This window comes from Nycticebus coucang, chromosome 11 (assembly GCF_027406575.1).
Source record: "Nycticebus coucang isolate mNycCou1 chromosome 11, mNycCou1.pri, whole genome shotgun sequence".
In the NCBI taxonomy this organism is placed as follows: Eukaryota; Metazoa; Chordata; class Mammalia; order Primates; family Lorisidae; genus Nycticebus; species Nycticebus coucang.
Window position 1 is genome coordinate 111918844 of NC_069790.1, and position 19531 is coordinate 111938374.

Sequence of the window (19531 nt, forward strand, 5' to 3'; positions counted from 1 at the left end):
GCAAAGCCTGGGCTCTCGCTCCTACCAGGCACCGGCCGAGCCTGCGAGGCCTCGGAGCCGCAGCGGCTAGAGGAGCAGGCAGGGAGGGGAAACCGAGCAACCCAGCCTCCCTCCCCCACCCTCGCCCCATCCTCCTCGGCTACCTCCGTGCACCGAGAACCGGGTCGTGAGACGCCGAGGCCGGGACGGGATTCTCTGCAAGCTGCCGTGAGCCGGCATCTCGGTGCCCGGGTGGGCTGCGAAGAAAATGGTGCAGTCTGCAAGTGGCTGAGCCTAGCTAGGCAGAGCAGACCCAGAGCCAGAGTGCCAGGGGCTCTAGTGGCGGGAGAGGGGGCGGATTGTTTCGAGGGGCCGGGACCTGGGTTTTCCTCGTTGCCTGCAGCATTTTCTTTGCGCCTGGGCAGCGCGCTCTCAGGGATAGGGGAGCCAGACGAAGTGAGGCGGAGGCGTCGCGGGAGAGGCAGGTCTGGAGGCGGCCAGGTGAACACTCCAAGCCCAAGTCGGTGCTGGGGAGAGCGGCATGACGCCCTGGGGGCTGGCTGCAGGGCCGGCCACGCGCCGCGAGGGCGCGACCTGTCCATGGTATTGAAGGGACCGCGCGCCGAGCTCCGAGCGCCCCGCGCTCTACGCGCTGCCCAGTGTGCCCCTCCTCGGCTTAGCCCGCCCATCGCTCCCGCCAGTGCCGCCCAGTCTCGGCAAATTTGGGGCTAGGACTCGTCCGGTAACGCCGCCAGGATAACCACGCCGTCGGCCCTAAGGGCCTCCTGAATGGCGAGGTCAGAGGCAGGCGACCAGAGAGCTCCAAGGGAAATGTCGGCCGAGACCGGGCGTCCGCTGGGAGTCCGCCTCTGAGCGCAGCACGCGGGCCACAGGGATCAAGGGACCTGCTGGTGACCAGAGGACGGAGATTTTTAAAAGACCCGGCTCAGAGAGAAAGAATATTTCTGGGCACGCGCCCCAGGTCTTCGCTTGCCTACCAGAAGGGGGAGAGTCCCTGGGCAGGAGACCCAGGCGGGACTCGGGGCAGCCGGCCCTGGCACCTGGAGGCTTCTTTCACTGGCCGGCGCATCCTGTTGTCCAGCGGCTCCTCCTGACTACCCACCTCCAGTCTCCCCCAGAAAGCCAGGCGACTCGGTGCCATCACCACCCTGCACAAAGAAGTCCCCGCAAGCCCCGCCACAGTCGAGGACGCTTGGCATTTAGTTTCCGGCCCGAGGGCAGAGGAGCCGGGCTGTAAGCCGAGGCGGCAGGTTCTGAGCAGTTGCTTCCTGCGGGGCAGGGAGGAGGTGAGAGGAGGCCGTGTTGGGCTCGCTGCCGCTGGAGGCTGCACCTGCCCGGAGGATGCCCAGGAGTCCGCGGGAGCCACTTCGGATCAGAACTTTTTAGGCTACCCGCCCCTATCGCCGCAGTCCCCAGGCCGCGCAACGGTAGGTGGGGACAGAGGGGGCGCCTCCACGCGAGTCCCTCTCGTGTCCCCTCTCCCCACCCCCAGCTCGGCCGCCTGCCGCTTTGTTCCGGGCGCGCCGAGGGAAGGCGAGGCTGCGGCGGATCATGCCCATGGTGTAGCCGCCAAGTGGAGGCATGGCTGCCGGAAGGTTACTGCTCTACACGGGACTCTCGCTAGCGCTCTGCGCCCTCGGCATGCTGGCCGTGGCCATCTGCTCGGACCATTGGTACGAGACGGACGCCAGGAAGCACAGGGACAGGTGCAAGGCCTTTAACACCCGCCGGGTCGATCCTGGCTTTATTTACAACAATAACAACAACTTGCCGCTCCGGGCGAGCCGCTCCCGCCTGGACCGTTGGGAGGGCAAACTCCTCCGGGCCCGGAATCGCCGGCAGCTCTTCGCGATGAGCCCTGCGGACGAGTGCAGCCGGCAGTACAACTCCACTAACATGGGCCTCTGGAGGAAGTGTCACCGGCAGGGCTTCGACCCGGAGATCGCCGCCCTCATTCGGAAAGGTAAGCTTTAGGCGCGAGGCGTGGCGCTGCGGAGAGCCGGACGCCTCCAGGCCCCGCAGCTCCTCGCCTGTCTTCCCGCGCCGGCCACAGCTGTCAGATCTCCTTGTTCTGCGAGGTGCAGGTATCCAGGCCTCGAAGTGGCCAGAACTTGGCTCCCAATGGCTGATAATGAAGCTTGGTGGAGACTAACTCTCTTTCCTGCATGGTCTGGGTTTTTTATACAGGATAAGTTTTCATTGGCCTCTTTGTTCATGCTCCTAAAGGAAGCCCTTTGAGTGATGTATGTGTGTGTGTGGGGTAGGTAGATAGGCTCCCAATTTTAACCTTTGTTGAACTCATTCCATCAAGGGAAATTGGGAAGAACATCTCACAGAGAAGGCCTTATTCACACCAGAAACGTTTGCTGGATGGTATGCTATACCAGGCATGGTGCAGGCATTGGTCATATAAACATCAGTAAATCGCAGGCCCTGCTCTATAGCAGCTCAAAGCCTGTTGACCAGTAACATCCTAACAAAATTCTTTATTTCTCCTTTTGAAAAAAATGGTTGGCAGTAGCATCTATGTGCACTGAGTATTAGTAGGGTCTGATAAACACAAAAAATGTAGTTCTTTGGGTAACACTAAAGTAGGCATTTCAGAGAAAAAGTAAGATTTTTTTAGAAGATTTACATAAACAATACCCAGAGTGTGTAACAAAACAGAAAACAATCTGCATTTACTAATGATAGAAATTTGATACTTTGGTCCCATGAATTAAAATAATTCTGCTTATCTGATGCAATTGTAAATCTTGTATGATTTATACTTTGGAGGGCATCCTGTTTCACACCAGAAATTTGAAACCCACTAGAATGTTGGTTGAATGTGTATTGATATTGCTCTGAAGAAAGAAATATATTCTCTTCTAAGGTGCTGCAACCTGGAAAGATGTGCAGGTTTTGTGGATCTGGTCCCCCCCTTTTCATTTTCTTCAACTATTAAACGGTGATGCCAAGGTGATAGGGATGTTATTATCTGCAAAGTGCTTTGAGGCCCAGGCATAAAGCATTCTTAATGTTTCTTATTATGATGCTGTGAGGTTTGCTGATGTTTTAAAATAATGTTTGTGAGAACCGATGTTGTTCTTTGATTTATAAACATTTGTGTTGAAATTGATCACACAAAAATTTGTTGATTTGGAAAAAAGTCAACTGTTTAAGAACAATAAGCAGTGGGTATGGTCTGAGTGGCCGATCAGGTTTAGGCAAGGTAGCTTCAGAAAGAGAATCCATCTTAGTGTGTGTTTTGTAGCTTCTTTAGAATGACTAGGGATTTTAGAGGATTTAGTTATGGGTGCGTTAATACTACAAATATCCTCTTCGTTTCATGATTAGGTTCTCATTAGAGCAGAGTGAGCCATTTGGAGCGCTACAACTTTGTAAAGATGTATATGGTATTAGGGGTTTCCACTAGGGAGCAACTTGGGTTTGGATTAGGAATTAGGAAAACAAGAGGAAGTAGAATCGTTTTTGACTATGGGTCACTTTATGACAGTTTTCAGATTCTCAGATTTATGAAGTGTCATTTTGTCTATTGTTTCTTTAAGATTGAAATGGGAGGAAGGTAGCTGAAATGTGAGGGAGAATTCAAGTTAATCGGACTGGCAAACTGTGGCAGGATTTGTTCAAGGATGTTCTTGAATTTCCTCCCTTGAATGCCTTCTAGAACCAGTCAGGTATCCTTCTGTCTGGTGTGGGTTAACCCCACTTAGAGAAAGGGGGATGGAATGCATGGCTTCTGGAGGTTCCATTCAGGGCTTTGATTCCCTGTTGCTCTGCTTGGCAGTCTGACTAGAAAGGTTGACTTGGCCTGGGCACCAGAGGGATTGGTTACCATAGCGACATGTTCTTCCGGTGAAGCTGGAAACACAGTGACAGGGAAAGGGATAGGGGAAGAATGTACAACATTTTGACTTTGTATCGACTGATTTTTAATTGCAGCAACAGAAAATGGACATGGCACAGCAGGGGTATTGAATGCCCTGATACCTAAAGTTGGCAGGGCATTGTATTTCACTTGAACTAATGGAAATGGTATTCCCCATCACCCCAAAATACAGCAATCACTGTCAGCTGCAGGCACCTGCTTACCTCGGCTGTTTCTGTCCACTTGACATTCTTGTTAGGTATTATTGAGATAGATGGCATGCCAACCTTACAAATCTTGAGAGACTTAAGGTCACTATCTCCATTTTTAACCCTAAACCTCATCTTTGAAAACTAGATTCTTCTTTTTCTGAGCAGCAGTAGACACATTTTGAAAATAAGTGTATCTTATATGATAGTAAATTCACCAGTAATACGCAGAACATAATTTAGAGACTTAACCACTGTATGTTCTAGATGGGCTGATTCTATAAGGAAGTTAAAATGATATCCCTGTATTTAAATTTAAGATATCTTAGGGAAACGCCTGTCTCTTGTATTATTCCTGAGGAGCCTCAAGAGATATCTTTGACTTTTGTCTTTTCTGAAACATCTTCTTAGATTAAAATTCTGGAAAGGGAAGGAAAACCAGAGAAAAGATTGTTTAAAATCTATCAATAGTATGAGAAAATCAGATTTGTCCGAATGATGTGAAGAATTCAGTCATTTGTGAAGTCAATGTTCATTACACTAGAAAGTGCTATCTGTGCATTTTTAAAAAATAAAACTTCATAATTAATAAGAAAACAAAAGTCAAATTTATTTGAGGATAAAGTCCTTTGGATCCATATTTTCTCTGAAATCCTTTTTCCTCAGTGCTCTGCTGCCGTGCTGTCCTCACCAGCGTATTTCTGGTCACGGTGTGTTTATTTATTGGTGTTATTGGACTGTAAGTTATAGGAGGGCAGGAAAGACCATCATTTGTAAGGAATACATGCTCGGTGTTCGGTGTTTGGGAGATGTCTCATACAAATTAGGTTCACAGAAATGTATCCATCAAGAGCTTATTCTAATTGTAGAAATACTTGTGTGGGGATCCAAATAAAAAATTGGTTTGAAAATCATGATGAAAAGATGAACCAGTGTGGCTTTCAGGTTAACATGGCAACACATGCTACATAATACACCATAATACATGCTATATTAATACCATAACACACGAAAACAAAAGCTTTGCCAAGGAATAAGGGAAACATGCAGTTCTTTTTGGGGTAACATGTGTAATCACCCAGGGGCATTATTTTTCATGTTAGATGAGATTTTAATTATTTCCTTCCTGGAGGTAGGATTGGCTAGGGGGTGCAGCAAAGGGAGAGTACCTGAATTCCCATTGATGGTGTCCGTGAGGACTCTTAAACCAGGTCCTCTTGTCCTCTGGCTTTTACACGTCATCCATGTCTCCCTAGTAGGTCACTACGGTCCTGGGGACAGATCAATGACATGATCAGTTTCTGAACTCCAACAGACTTCCAGACCTTTAGAAAGAGGACCTATAGGTAGGATTTTATTCCAGGAAACTTCAAGGGAACATTTATATTCTCTGGTTTGTACAATACTGGAATGTTCTATTGATATGGTTTGAAATAAGAATACCTTCAACTGAGGCTCTAAGCATTTTCAATTATTCAAAAATTTGCCTTAAAATGGACTTTGACCTAAATGTTTCCATAATCAGAGAATTATTGTCAATGTTCTGAAAACATTAATAAAATGTTGCACATATTTAAAAATTAATAATGTGATCAGTAATAACTTACTGTACATGTATTATATGATGGGCACACATCACTAGGATGAAGGGATGAATAAGACCCAGTTCTCAAAATTCTCACAGACTGGTAGCGTCATCCAGAATAAATTATAACTACAGGATGACGAGAGCAACACCAGAAAGAGATTCCGAGAAACAGAAGCAGCAATGGGAGATTGTGTGGGCAGTGCAAAACTTGTCCCTAGGAAATGAAATCTGAACAAGATTTTGATGAGGTTTGGAAGTGGATGGGGAGGAGAGGCATTTCGGGCAAAGGGGTCAGCTTCCGCAGATGCCTGGAGGCGTGGAAGTGTGAGTGTTGACTTCTGTGATCAGGAGATAAGCAGATTAGGAGCTAGAGTGCAGTCAAGGACCAGGTTAAGGGGCTGGTTATATCCCATCCTCTAGAGCTATGCTGCCCAGTGGGGTAGCCACTAGTCATGTGCATGTGGCTATTTAAATTTAAAGTAGCAAAAATCGAATATTCATTTCCTTAGTTGAATTGGCTACATATATATTTTTTTATTGTTGGGGAAACATTGAGGGTACAAAGAGCCCCGTTATACTGCTTGCTTTTGCTGGTCCCTCTAATAATAGTGTCCCATCCCCCAAAGGTTTGTCACACACCATGGCCTCACCCCACTCCCTCATTCCCTCTCTCCATGCCCCCATTTCCCACCCCTCCACTATATCCTAGCATCAATTGTCCTCATATCAGAATTAAGTACATTGGATTCTTGCTTCTCCGTTCTTTTTTTTTTTTTTTTGTGGTTTTTGGCTGGGGCTGGGTTTGAACCTGCCACCTCCGGCATATGGGACCGGCGCCCCTACTCCTTGAGCTACAGGTGCCACCCGCTTCTCCATTCTTGTGATGCTCTACTAAGAAGAGTGTATTTCACCTCCATTCAAATTAATACAAAAGATGTAAGGTCACCATTTTTTTTAGTGGCTGAATAGTATTCCATGGTACACATATACCACAGCTTATTAATCCATTCCTGGGTTGGTGGGCATATCGGTTGTTTCCACAATTTGGCAATTGTAAATTGAGCTGAACTGGCTATATTACAAATGCTGGGCAGCCGTATGTGGCTAGTGGCTATGGTATGGGAGGTGCAGATTGCAGCGAACATTCCCATCATCAGAGAAAGTTCTGTTGGACTTCACTATGAGGAGCCAATAACCTCTTCAAAAAGCAAGCACATACTTTGTTTCAGATGAGGCTAATTACATGGTAACTTGGGCTTACATTTACGTATGTCATTCTATAGTTTAAGAAACTTTGCTACTTGAATGTTTTGGGCCGGAAGTCAGTTAAATCTATATTTTATTAATTGCCCGTTATCAACTCAAAAAATTCTCACATGGTTCTCCCTTATTGCCCTTTGTCCCTCTCCCTGACTTCATTAAAAACCATTTGCAACACTGGGTGTGGTGGCTCACGCCTGTAATCCCAGCACTGTGGGAGGCCAAGGTGGGTGGATCACTTGAGCTCAGAATTCAAGACCAGCCTGCGCAAGAGTGAGACTCATCTCTACTAAAATGAAAAACTGGGGCAAAAGAATCAGTTTGAGGTTGCTGTGAGCTATGATGTCACAGCACTCTACCAAGGGTGATGAAGTGAGACTCTGTCTCAAAAAAAAAAAAAATCATTTGTATGGTGACAAAGATATTAATAATGATAATAGTTGAACTTAATGCCAGGTACTCTTCTAAAAGTTTTACATATATTAGCTAATTGATTGTTCGTTATGGCGCTATGAAGTAGGTATTAATATTATTTTTAACTTCCATTCTACAGTTGAGGGAACTGAGGCATCTCAGGGTCATAACTTGCCAAGTCTCACTGGGTGTAGTTTTGGGAACTCACCCCCTGCACTCTGCTGCCACCTTAGAATCTGTTGGGGTGGGGAGTGGAGAAGACACAGGCATATCATTTTCTCAAATTGAAAATAAAGAGAAAGTAATACTTTTAGAATCTCAATTCTACATTCAGGTAATTGAGGTGACTCACTTCAAATGTTTTGAGACCCACTGGCCAAAACTCATTCTCAGTTTGCTGTACAATTTTTAAGTATTTACTTTGCTCACTGGGGTGGATGCTGAAGTCATAGATGAGTTTATGAAGTGAAGGACTCAGTCATTCATACAGCAAATACTTATTGAGGGCCTGCGGGCTGGGCCTCAAGTTCAGTGTTGGAGAAAATGGAGAAGCTTCTATTGCAGGAAGAAGAGATGACAATAAATAAATACCTCTGGAATAAAAGTAATATCCACTAAGTTAATCCATATATAATATAGCCCAAGGTCAACGAGCCATGAAGTGTCTGCCCTTAAGAAGCACAAAGAATGACAAGTCAGCCAAAAATGAAATATAGCCTGTGCCACTCAACAACCTTCTGGTCAACAGTGAGCCTTGTAGTTGATGGGTGTCTCCATGAGATTACAATGGAGCCAAAAATTCCCACCACCTAGTGATGTTGTAGATGTTGTAGCACAAGACGTTACTCACATGTTTGTGGTGATGCTGCTGAAAATAAACCCACTGCACTGCCAGTCGTATAAAAGTCTAGCACGGACAATTATGCACAGTACATAACGCTAGATCATACACAAGGGTGTTGCTGGTTTCTAAATTTACTATACTATGCTTTTTATCATTATTCAGAGTGTACTCCTTCTACCTATAAAGAAAAAAGTTAACTGTAGAGCAGCCCAAGGCAGGTCCTTCAGGAGGCATTCTAGAAGACGACGTTGTATGTAGGACATGGCAGCTACATGCGTGTTATTGCCCTGAGGACCTTCCAGTGGGCCCAGATCCTGATCCTGTGTAAGCCTAGGCTAATGTGGGTGTGTGTGTCTTACTTTGTAACAAAAATGTTTAAAAAAAGAAAAACAATTAAAAATAGAAAATAGAAAAAAGCTTATAGAATAAGGATATAAACTTTTGTACAGCTGTACCCTATGTTTTAAGCTAATGGTTATTACAAAAGAGCTAAAAAGTTGAAAAAATTTAGAAGGTTATAAAGTAAAAAAGTTACAGTTAGCTAAGATTAGTTTATTATTAAAGAAACATTTGAAAAATAAATTTAGTGTGAGCTAAGTGTACAGTGTTTATAAAGTGTACGGTAGCGTACCATAATGTTGTGGCCCCTCACGTTCACGCACCCATCACTGACTGACTCACCCAGAGCAACGTGCCGTCCCACAAGTCATGGTAAATGCCCTGTACAGGTGTATCATCTTTATCCTTCATGTTGTATTTTTACTGTTTACTTTGAGCCATACAAACACCACCATCATGTTACAGTTGCCTACACTATTCAGTACACTACCCTCTGGGCAGATTTGGAGTCTAACTGTACAGCCCAGCTGCGTGGTAGGCTAAACCTTCTAGATTTATCTAAGTACACTTATGATGTTTGCTGAAATCACCTAATGGCACATTTCTTAGAACATATCTCTGTTTTTAAGTGATGCATGAATATAATTCGATTAGTTTTAATCTTATAACAGGGAGGCTTTGGGTGCTGTGGGGAAAAGACAGGGCAAACCTAATGTGGACTGGAGTTCAGGAGCTTTCATTAACTGAGTGCCTCAGAACCTGAGTTTCTCTCTGCATTCTTTACTGAGTTCTTGAAAGGCAGGAACTATTTAATTTCTCTTTTATTTTCCTTTTCTATTTTTTTTTGCAGGTTTTTTTTTTTTTTTGGCCAGAGCTGGGTTTGAACCCGCCACCTCCAGCATATGGGGCCAGTGCTCTACTCCTTTGAGCCACAGGTGCCGCCCACCTTTTCTGTTTTTTTTTTTTTTTTTTAATGAGACAGGGTCTTGCTCTGTTGTGGGAGCTAGAGTGTTGTGGCATCATCATAGCTCACAGCAGCCTCAAACTTCTGGGCTCAAGCTATCCTCCTGCCTCAGCTTCCCAAGTAGCTGGGATTGCAGGCATGAGCCACTGTGCTTGGCTAATTTTTTAATTTTTTTGTAGAGATGGTGTTTTGCTGTTGCCCAGGCTGGTCTCAACTCCTGATCTCAAGTGATCCTCCCACCTTGGCCTTCCAAAGGGCTATGATTCTAGGTATGAGCTAACATGCCTGGCCGTGAACTATTTAATTTCTAAAACACGGGCGGCGCCTGTGGCTCAAGGAGTAGGGCGCCGGTCCCATATGCCGGAGGTGGTGGGTTCAAACCCAGCCCCGGCCAAAAAAAAAAGAAAATTTCTAAAACACATATGGGGTTCTATACTTAGGTCCCGAAAAACTATTGGCTGACTGATTAAAAATCTTAAACCTAAGATATACTTGTGTACAGACAAACACATGCAAACACCTTTAGTCTTTTATACATGGCATGCACCCCCTTGACTCAGTTGGCAAATGGATGGATGGGTAAAGATATGTATGGGTTATGGGTTATTTTGCTTTTTTTTTTCTTATAGAGACAGAGTCTTGCTCTATTGCCTGAGCTGGAGTGCAGTGGTGTGATCATAGCTTACTGCAGCCTTGAACTCCTGTACTCAATCAATCCTCCCACTTTAGCTTCTTGAGAGATTAGGACTATAGACACATGTCACCATGTCCTGCTGATTTTTTCTTTTTCTTTTTTTTGCAGTTTTTTGCCGGGGTCGGGTTTGAACCCATGACCTCCAGTATATGGGGTCGACGCCCTACTTCTTTGAGCCACAGGCGCTGCCTTTCTTTCTTTTTTAATAAAGACAGGGTCTCGCAATGTTGCCAAGGCTGGTTTTGACCTTCTGGTTTCAAACAATCTTCTTGTCTCATCCTCTCAAAGTGCTGAGATCACAGGCATGCCTGGCCAAGAAATATGTTTTGAGCACCTGCTATGTTGCAGTGCTCTTTGCTAGGCATGGAGAGAACAAAGAGGCATAGTTGTGTTCTTGTCCTAAGGGAGCTTACTCGCCAGCTCGTGGTTTCCCAAGTTCACTGTCATATGTGGTTGGATCAGGCTGTTCCTCAGAAGGTCATGTCTGTATCAACTGGTCAGGGAATGAATGCAGGAGTGAGATATTTGTATTGTGTCAACCAAGTCCAGAGCCTTTTTTCTGTTCCAGAAGGTCAGTTTATTTATTCTTTTACTGTAGGATCAATTAGAGGATCAATTCTGTATATTCCACTTTGGATTGTCAGTTAAAAATATTTTCTCCCTCTCTGCTATTAGAAGGTAATCCTAGGCATTCAGACAGAATGCTAAACATGTTCTGGGTTTGTTTGACCCTTCACACACACACACACACACATGCGTGCACGCATGCACATTTGGAGTTAGACATTAGAGTCACAACTTTTTATTCAGATGCAGATACTTTTAAAACTTATTACTTCAAAACAATACACAGAGATCAAGGGAATGCATGCCTTGGTGGATAATGGAATAGATGGAAAAAATATTCTGTCTTGACTGGACACCTGTTTTTGAGAGAATGTGTACATTTTTTCCAGGACTTTCTTTCCTCATATGCCACATAATGGGTTTGGATTCTATAAATTCCAAGATCTTTCACACTCTAACATCTGATAAGAAAGTTACATTTAGGTGACAGAAGGTGGATAAGAGGTCCGTGGATGGGTGAAGGTAGAAAGACAGGAAGGAAACCTTGGGGGAGGAGAAGAGGCAGAGGAATGGAAAGAGATTCCCAAGGAGTCATCCTGGGTGCTGGTTTCTAATAAGAAAAGATAATTTCTTACATGATACAATCATGTAATAAAAATGACTTTTTTCTCTTTCTAATGATTTGCAATGCAATTTTGCAGAATTAGGGTTACAAATTTTAAAACCTAATAGAGAAGGGTGGTGATAGATGCACAACAATGTCAATGTAACTAAGACCACTGACCTTTAAATATGGTTAAAATGGTCAATTTTATGTTGTGTATTTTGTACCCCAATTAAAACACATGAGCAAATTTTAACATTTGTTGGCGAGATGACCTGGGTTCTGTTCAATGTGTAGAATACTTCATAGCCAAGACTCTGATTCATTCAGCATATGTATTGAACATCTACTATGTGCCAGGTACCGTCCCAAATGTGCTTGGGATACAGAAGTTAATAAGAATTACAGACAAAATTCCTGGCCTCACAGGGCTTCCGTTTAAACATTTTTGAGCATTAGATATTTTTTCTTTTTCTAAACAAAACTTTTAAAGGGCACTAATATGTAAAACATGTAAAAGTAATGAATACATTCCTTGGGTCATTCAAAAATCTTGAATTATAAAGAACATTTCAGTATACTTTTTTTTAAAGGTGTTTATTAAGCACCAACCATGTTAGGCACATTACTTGGGGTTAAGGATCTTGATTGGAATCCATCTTTCCTATCCTCAAGGAGCAAAAAAAATGGAGGTGATATGGGAGTAGACTCACAAATACAAGCCCATGGTTGATCCTCTGGGAGATTTACATGCTCTGGGGCCTGGGTGACTACACTCCATTTGGGAGCAGTCAGGGTATGGTTTGCAGAAAAGGCTACAAGATGCTGTTCAGGAAGTTTCTATGGATAGATAGGGCAAAATCTCAGCCTCATTCTAAAATGATTAATAAATTCTGCTTAGGTAATACTTCTCTAGTCTGCCTTCCACCGCTCTCGTCTCCCAGACTACCTGTCCTTCTCTGGAGAGGCAGCCACTGCTCCCAGATTTTTATAAATCAAAGCAGAGACATTCTATGCACGACATGTAAAAACAGCAAGCATAAATATAAGCTGGGCAGTGAACAGGTGATTCAAGGGTGAAAAATGTTTATTTTTGCAAATTTGTATGCACAGAGATGGCATTTAAAGGTCCTTCCAGGAATCAGTAGGAATCGTCTGCAGGTGATGTTTGGTCTGAAGCACACGCTGCTTTGGGCCTTCATAGAAGTTTGACAGATTTGCTGCTTTTATGGGAGACTGCAGTATCTGAATTATTTCAATTGATTTTTTTTTTTTTTTTGCGTCAAAGTATTTTGCCAAGAAAAGGCATTTTACTTTATATTAGGTCATCTTCATACATTTATATAATTTCCTGCTTTTTCAAATGCCCTGCTGTTCTATATTCTGAACCTCACTCTGGTGGACACTTTATTTGCTCTAGAGTACCTCTCGTTCAGTTTTGCCCTCAATTTCTCTTCATCTTTGTAATAGTGATTCCATTTAGGCAATGCAACTCCATTTCCCCGAGGTCCCAGAGTATTTCGCAGACCTGGCTGGGGTATGGTTGTTTTTACCTGAAAGAAACTTCATGCTGTGTGGTGCTGCTTGTCACCTGACCCAACGCCAGACAGCAGCTGCACTCTCCCTTATGAGGTTGGAGACGTGCATCATGTGTATTCTAATCATGAGTACGTGAAACCCATCCGGGAATCTCCATGGCACCACTGTTTGTGATGGTAACATAAATAAACAGAAAGCCCCTTCTGGGTCCATTCATAAGACTGTGGATAATCAGGTGTGATATATTCACACAAGAGAAACTATCACAGTATATGTAAAATAAATGTAATAGATTTACATATTTCCACATAGATAAATATAAATCAGCATGAAAAAAATAGGGAGCAGAACAAAATGTGGAATAGGATGCCATTCATATGAAGTTCAAAAACAGGTAAAAAAAGAAAAAATTAGACATTGGGCCAGGCATGGTCACGCCTATAATCCTAGCACTCTGGGAGCCTCAGGCCAGTGGATTGCCTGAGCTCAGGAATTTGAGAACAGCATGAGCCCGAGCAAGACCCTGACTCCAAAAAATAGTTGGGTGTTGTGGCGGATGCCTGTAGTCCCAGCTACTTGGGAGGCTGAGGCAAGAGAATCACTTAAGCCCGGGAGTTTGAAGTTGCTATGAGCTGTGATGCCACTGCACTCTACCAAGAGCGACATAGTGAGACTCTGTCTCAAAAAAAAAAAAGGCCAATGAGATGCAGGAGAAATCTGAAAGCCAGTATAAAGAAATCAGAAAATCAGTTCCAAATATGAAGCCAACATGCCAGGAGTTTGAGGTTGCTGTGAGCTCTGACGCCATAGCACTCTACCTAGGGTGACAAAGTGAGACTGTCTCAAAAAAATTTTAGATATGTATAGAAATGTATTTCCATTGTATAAAAATATGCACAAAACTAATAAAGACGAAATGAAGGATGGCATTTACGTTTCTCAAGAAAGGGAAAGAAATGGAATTGGGAAGGGTACCAGGGGGCTTCAGAAACATCTGTGATATTTTATTTTAAAAAACAAACAGTATCTGAAACAAGTACAGCATACACATGTGTGAACACTCAAGTTACATGGAAACTTGCTACAATTCTGACAAAAATGCTAGAATTTTAGACTGTAGGGTTCAGTGTATAAGGTGCAGGTTATTTAAGGAAAATAGAAAACTTTGTCTTTGAGGCAGTGTGTGACTGGCTTTTGTCAATAGTAACAAGAGGCATTTAGAGAGGAGGAAAGTCAGGTAACGTGTAACTACTAGCTTTCACTGAAAGTCATTGATAGGGAAGGGGGTAGAAAGAATAGAATTTTGTTTCATTCCCTTCTGATGTGAGGTAAGACAAGGAAATTGGGCCTTAAAATGATTGATAAGATAGAGACTAATGTATAAGTCATTCCCTCCTTTTTAAATTTTCTGCTGCTTGTGGAGAAAAATCAAGAATTCCAGGAGCCAGAAAGTTGATCTAAAGTCATTCCTTCAATTAACTTGGTCATATATTGAACTTTAAGTAGATAGAGTACAGAGTCACTAACTATTGGGTGTGTGGGGTGAACCAGGATCAAGTACAAACTTCTCAGAAGGGATTTTAACCCCAAGGGAAGAATTCAGTGAGAAAGAAAGAGATAAGAATCAATTAAAAAAATCAGAATTATACTTTTCTTCTTCAGCAGTTTTCATATGACTTTTGAAACTGAGTAAAGAATGTCAGTCACTAAAACTTTAAGTAGTTTTATTATTGATAAATAAGGTATATATCATCTATTCTAAAAATTATGAAGATGCCTTCAGCCAAGAGCCCGTATGTTATGGTAACGTGTTCCCACCTGCTCCGTTTATACAAACTATAGCTGGAACAGAAAAATCCCATCAGAATTTTAGCAGGGGTTCTATTTTCACCTGATAATATTTAAAAAAAATCAAAGCTGGTACGGGGTTATTAAGGGATCATGAAAGTTCCAAGGGACTTTGGGGGTGTTGAAGCAGAATAACTTCAGTGCTCATGTTTCAGTAACCACAGGGCTGGAAGAGATGCCCAGATGCAGCCCTGGACAGGCCTGCACGGATGGCCCCTGGTGGCTGAGCTGCTTGGCTTGTCGTGCTGTGCAGAGGTAGACACATTGCACTGGCTAGTGACGGCCTTCTACTTTGGAAGAGGCTTGTTCTCTGTCTTCAGGCTTCTCTCACTCCTTCCTAAATGTTAACGCTGATGAAGCAGAAGGGAACTCTTGCTTGGCCGTTGTGACTTCCCTGCTTGGCTGGAGTGCACTTCTGTGCACTTTCGGGCCCTGCTCCTGAAAACCTCGCTTCCACTGGCTTCCGAGGCACAGTTCTCTCCCGGCTCTGCTTCTAGCTCTGTTCTCATTCCCTCTCCTTTGCTGGCTCTTCTTTCTCAGCCTGGCAGGGCATTCTTTGGATTCCATTTCACTTTTTCCCTTGTCACCTTTTCCTTGATCAGACTCAGTGACGTCGAGGGCCATTTTCTTCTACGCTCATGACTAGTTGCACTGGGAACTCAGACTTTCCATCTGAACACCCTGCCTGTATCTCCACAGGGATCACCTATGGGTCCAGAAGAATCTATTGTACCTTTTCCCCTGACACTCATCACTCCTTAATGTCCCCCATCTGGAGGAATACCGTCACTGTCTCTGCTCATGCCCGTACGGGAGCCGCAGGCCATGCTGGAGGGTCTCTTCTCTCCTGCCCTGCTCGTCTGAGCCGGGAACACACCGCTCCCCCCCAGTAACTTTCATGCTGTGCTCTTGCGGCATTCTCTACTTACTCCCCACTTCTCTCATTTCATCTCTTGTCAAGTGTTCCTATTCAGAGCAATTTTTCTTACTACAATTCTAATCGCATTATCCGTTGGCTCAAAACACTTTGGTGGCTCCCCACGGCTGGCCAGTTAGAATAAGGTCCAAATCCCCACCATGGCACATGGCACACAAGCCTCTACAGGTCAGCAGTGTGTCCCCTCCCTGCCCTATCTGGCCATTTCATTCTCTTTTGGGCTTTTCTCCATGCCAGCACCCTCTGCTCTAGCCACACGGAACTCCTGGGTCCCCAAACAGGGTGAGCTGCTTGGAGCCTTTGTGCTGGGCCCTTTGACTAGAAGCCTCTTCCTTGTCTCAAGCCACCCCCTGCCTGGCCAGGCCTGCTGATCTCCCAGGAATCAGCATAAGGCCCTCCTCCTCGTCTGTCTGGCTGGACGCTCTCTCTTCCCACTCCCAGGTCAGATTGCCTTCTCTCTCCTTTTGGCTCCTGCACACACAAATTCCTTCCAGTAACAGTGCATTTTGCTGCGTTTAATTGCTGATTCATACATCCCCTTCCTTTTTGAAACTACTTTTGAACTATTTCTTATTCATCTTTTTACCCACAGGGTTTTTGCATAATGCATAGATGTAATGCATGGGCCATAATAGGTACTTAATAAATATTTGTCGAATGAATAAAGGTTTATCTCAGTTAATGCAATAGATGTAAAAATCTCATTTAAAAAAGACTCATAACTTCCCTGGAGCAGGGGCACTTTAAAAAGGAATCCTGCTGTGACTTGTTTGGTAAGGCATGTGATAAACTTCAATTTATTTCCCTTTTTAAGGTTTGTAGTTTCTTAAAGCATCCATATTTCTGGTTTTCTTTTTATATTTTCTCAATACATATACTTGTGTTTATTTGGTTTCCCACTTTTTGCCTTCACAAAATTAAAAAGGCTTAAAATTTAATAACAATAACAATGTTTAAGACAAGGACAAGAAACAAAAACCTTGTAAAGAACGAATGAAGATGAATATATTCGAAAAAGAAATCAGACTATTGCTGCAATGAAATATTGAGCAATAATAATAATACAAAAAAAAAATAATGCAAAAAAAGGAACATTCACATTATCAGATAAAAGTATGTCTATCATAGAAGCATCCATATTTCTGATTCGCAAGAGGAGAATTAAAGTCTAGTTGGTTTCATTTTTCCTGGATTAGACCTCTTGATGATGGTCTTGTCCACTTTCTGTACCATTCTTGTGTTTCCCAGCCTGGTCCTCCCAACCAGAGCATCACTGGACACAGAGAAGTCTACATCCTTATTTCTTGTTCCTATATCATGGATGTCAGAATTTTCAAATTTACTCCTGGTTTTCCTGGGATATGTAACCATCCCTCAGGATCCGTTTATAAGTTTCTAAATATTTATCATCAGTATCATCTTTAGGTTGTCTCCATGAAGGCTTCCTCTCAAATGTTTATTTAGGGCCGATTCCTCATCTCTCCTCTGATAGTAATTTTGGTCAGATAGTGACTGGAAAATAGGCTGTGCTTTCTGTAATCATCTCTGGTTTATTTCTTGGTTCACTTTTCATGACTTTGAAAGCAAGTGGGGTGGGGAAGCATGGTAAGTGTCTACCTCTGATTCTCCGGTGCCTTTGACCCCATTGTGACTGGTAAACATTACTCACAGAAAACATTGATCCCCAACAGGGGAATCAGGAGACAGAAAGATATCATGGCCACCCATCTTTGCTTATAAAGACCTCCAAGTTCTACTTCAATAATGCCTGTGAGAGAGGTTCACTCCTCAGGGTCTCACAGAGAAGTAGGTTCTCTTTGTAAATGCCAGTGACTGTTTTTCAGGCTGGGTCATCTCATAGTCATGGTTTTTCAGGACTTCTCCTTTAGCCATAAGATGTGCTGAGGGCACAGCTCCTTGCTATCTAATTTGGGGAAGTAAGGTAATCCTTTTGCTTTCAGCAGATAAATATAGCTGTCGCTTCACTGCCTGGCCCTCTAAACTAGGTTGAATAAATGATTCATATCAAGAAAACATTTCCTGTGACCACTATAACTCCTGGATTTATATTAGTTATCTATGCCAGCTTAAGCTGGAAAATGATTTCCAGCACCTTCCGTCCAAGTTGTATTAAGTGCTACAGGTCAAAATTCAGATTGTACATTCAGTAGTAACCACTGGGTAAGCATTCCAGCTAAACTTGTGTTTTGAAGAGTAGGCTTTAATTTTTAAAAATAATTATAAAAATGAATGATGAGTTACATAATAATACAACTTTCAGAAAATGGTGGGTAACCCATACCCTGGAAAGTGGTTTTGTTATATATGTTTATTTTAAGACCTATAGGAACCCAGAGGTTTATTTCAAACTGAAGGTGGCATTTCATCTCTTTGGGACAGCAGAATTATTAACATTTCAAAGAAAGACATTTATGCTTCTATACCAGCAGCATGCCTGTATCAGCTTTTATTACACATATCTGTAGTGGTGTGGTGGCTGGCCGGGCACTTGTAGATCAATAAGCTGCTAAAAAGGGAAGATACATCAGAGACCATAATGGTTTCTTCACAGAAGATAGAACGTCTCCAGGTAGTGAAGTGCATTTAGGAATAACAATAATGGTATGCCTGTATTGAGATCCTCATTATTTAGAAGAAAGAAATAGACTCTCTCGAGGTGATGAGTCCTAAAATAAAGCTCTTTAACATGCTAAATATACATTCCAGGAGGTCTTATGTCTACTGTTACAGCTGAATTCAAAACAAATTCAACTTGTTTTAGTGGAAGAATTCCCAGACAGAGGAAGACAGGATTAGTTCCCTTGGCCTCAAACATTATTCAATTATAGTTATGCTTGGTTTTCCTATTAATTAAAAAAAATCTTGTAGTCTGAATACTGATTTTTAAGAGACTCAAGTGTGCTTGGATATAGCATTAGTGGGGAAGGCAAAGGCCCTAAAGACAAAGTGGTATAGATGGAGGTGGAGGGTGATGGAAACTTATAGAAGATAACACAGAACTCCCACATGAGGGTTTTGATTTGAAGGCTGGGGTCACGTAGAGTCTACTTGTGCTGAGTGTGGTTATGTGCAGGTGAGGTCTGAGGGCCACATGACATGAGAGAGGATGGTGACTTTTTCCAGTGGAGTAACAATTTCTGCTCCATGCTTCTCCTTCAAAATGTATGAGTAAATTATATATTCACTTACTCAATAAGTATTTGGTGAGTACTTACCTGTCAAGATTTGTACTAGGTCTTAGAATGTAGTCATTCACCAAATAGACAAAACCCTCAGCATGCACAGAGCTTATCTTCCAGTGTGAGAAAATAGACAATAAAAATATAAGTAAGTAAAACATGTAGAGATAAGTGATAAGGAGAAAAAACAAAGCATAGAAGAAGTATAGGAAATGTGAGGTGGTAGGTTGACATGGTAGATGTGATGGCCAGGGAATGCCTCACTGGCAAGCAGACATTTGTTTGAATGAAGACCTGAAGGACAGGAGGAAACAGCTATGGTGCCATTTGGAGGAAGAGCATCTCAAGTGGAGGGACTAATGAGGGCAGTGGCCCTGATGTTGGAGGATGGCAGCCTACTGTAGAAATAACAAGGATGGAGAAATGGATGAGGTGGAGCAGGTAGGGGGGTTTGCAGTGGGATATGATGCCAGCAAAGTAAACATCCACCCTACATAGGGGCTGAAGGGAGTGAGAAGGGAAGCATTGCAGAGTGTGGAGAGGAGAGGAGAGGAGTGACACAAAAAGAAACGTGGGTAGCTGTGTTGATAATAGATGACAGTGGGGCATGTATGGGAGCAAGGAGACCAGACAACAAAGAGGGGGCTAGAACT

General features: G+C 43.2%; 1 protein-coding gene across 1 annotated transcript in view; it reads left to right on the forward strand.

The window, feature by feature from the left end:
* Positions 1 to 1447: 1447 nt before the first annotated feature.
* Positions 1448 to 19531, forward strand: part of TMEM178B (transmembrane protein 178B) — a 378707-nt gene continuing 360623 nt past the window's right edge. The window contains exon 1 of the mRNA XM_053553609.1: positions 1448 to 1963. Within this exon, the coding sequence (XP_053409584.1) occupies positions 1582 to 1963 (382 nt within the window). The 5' untranslated portion in view covers positions 1448 to 1581. The remainder of the gene's footprint in view (positions 1964 to 19531) is intronic.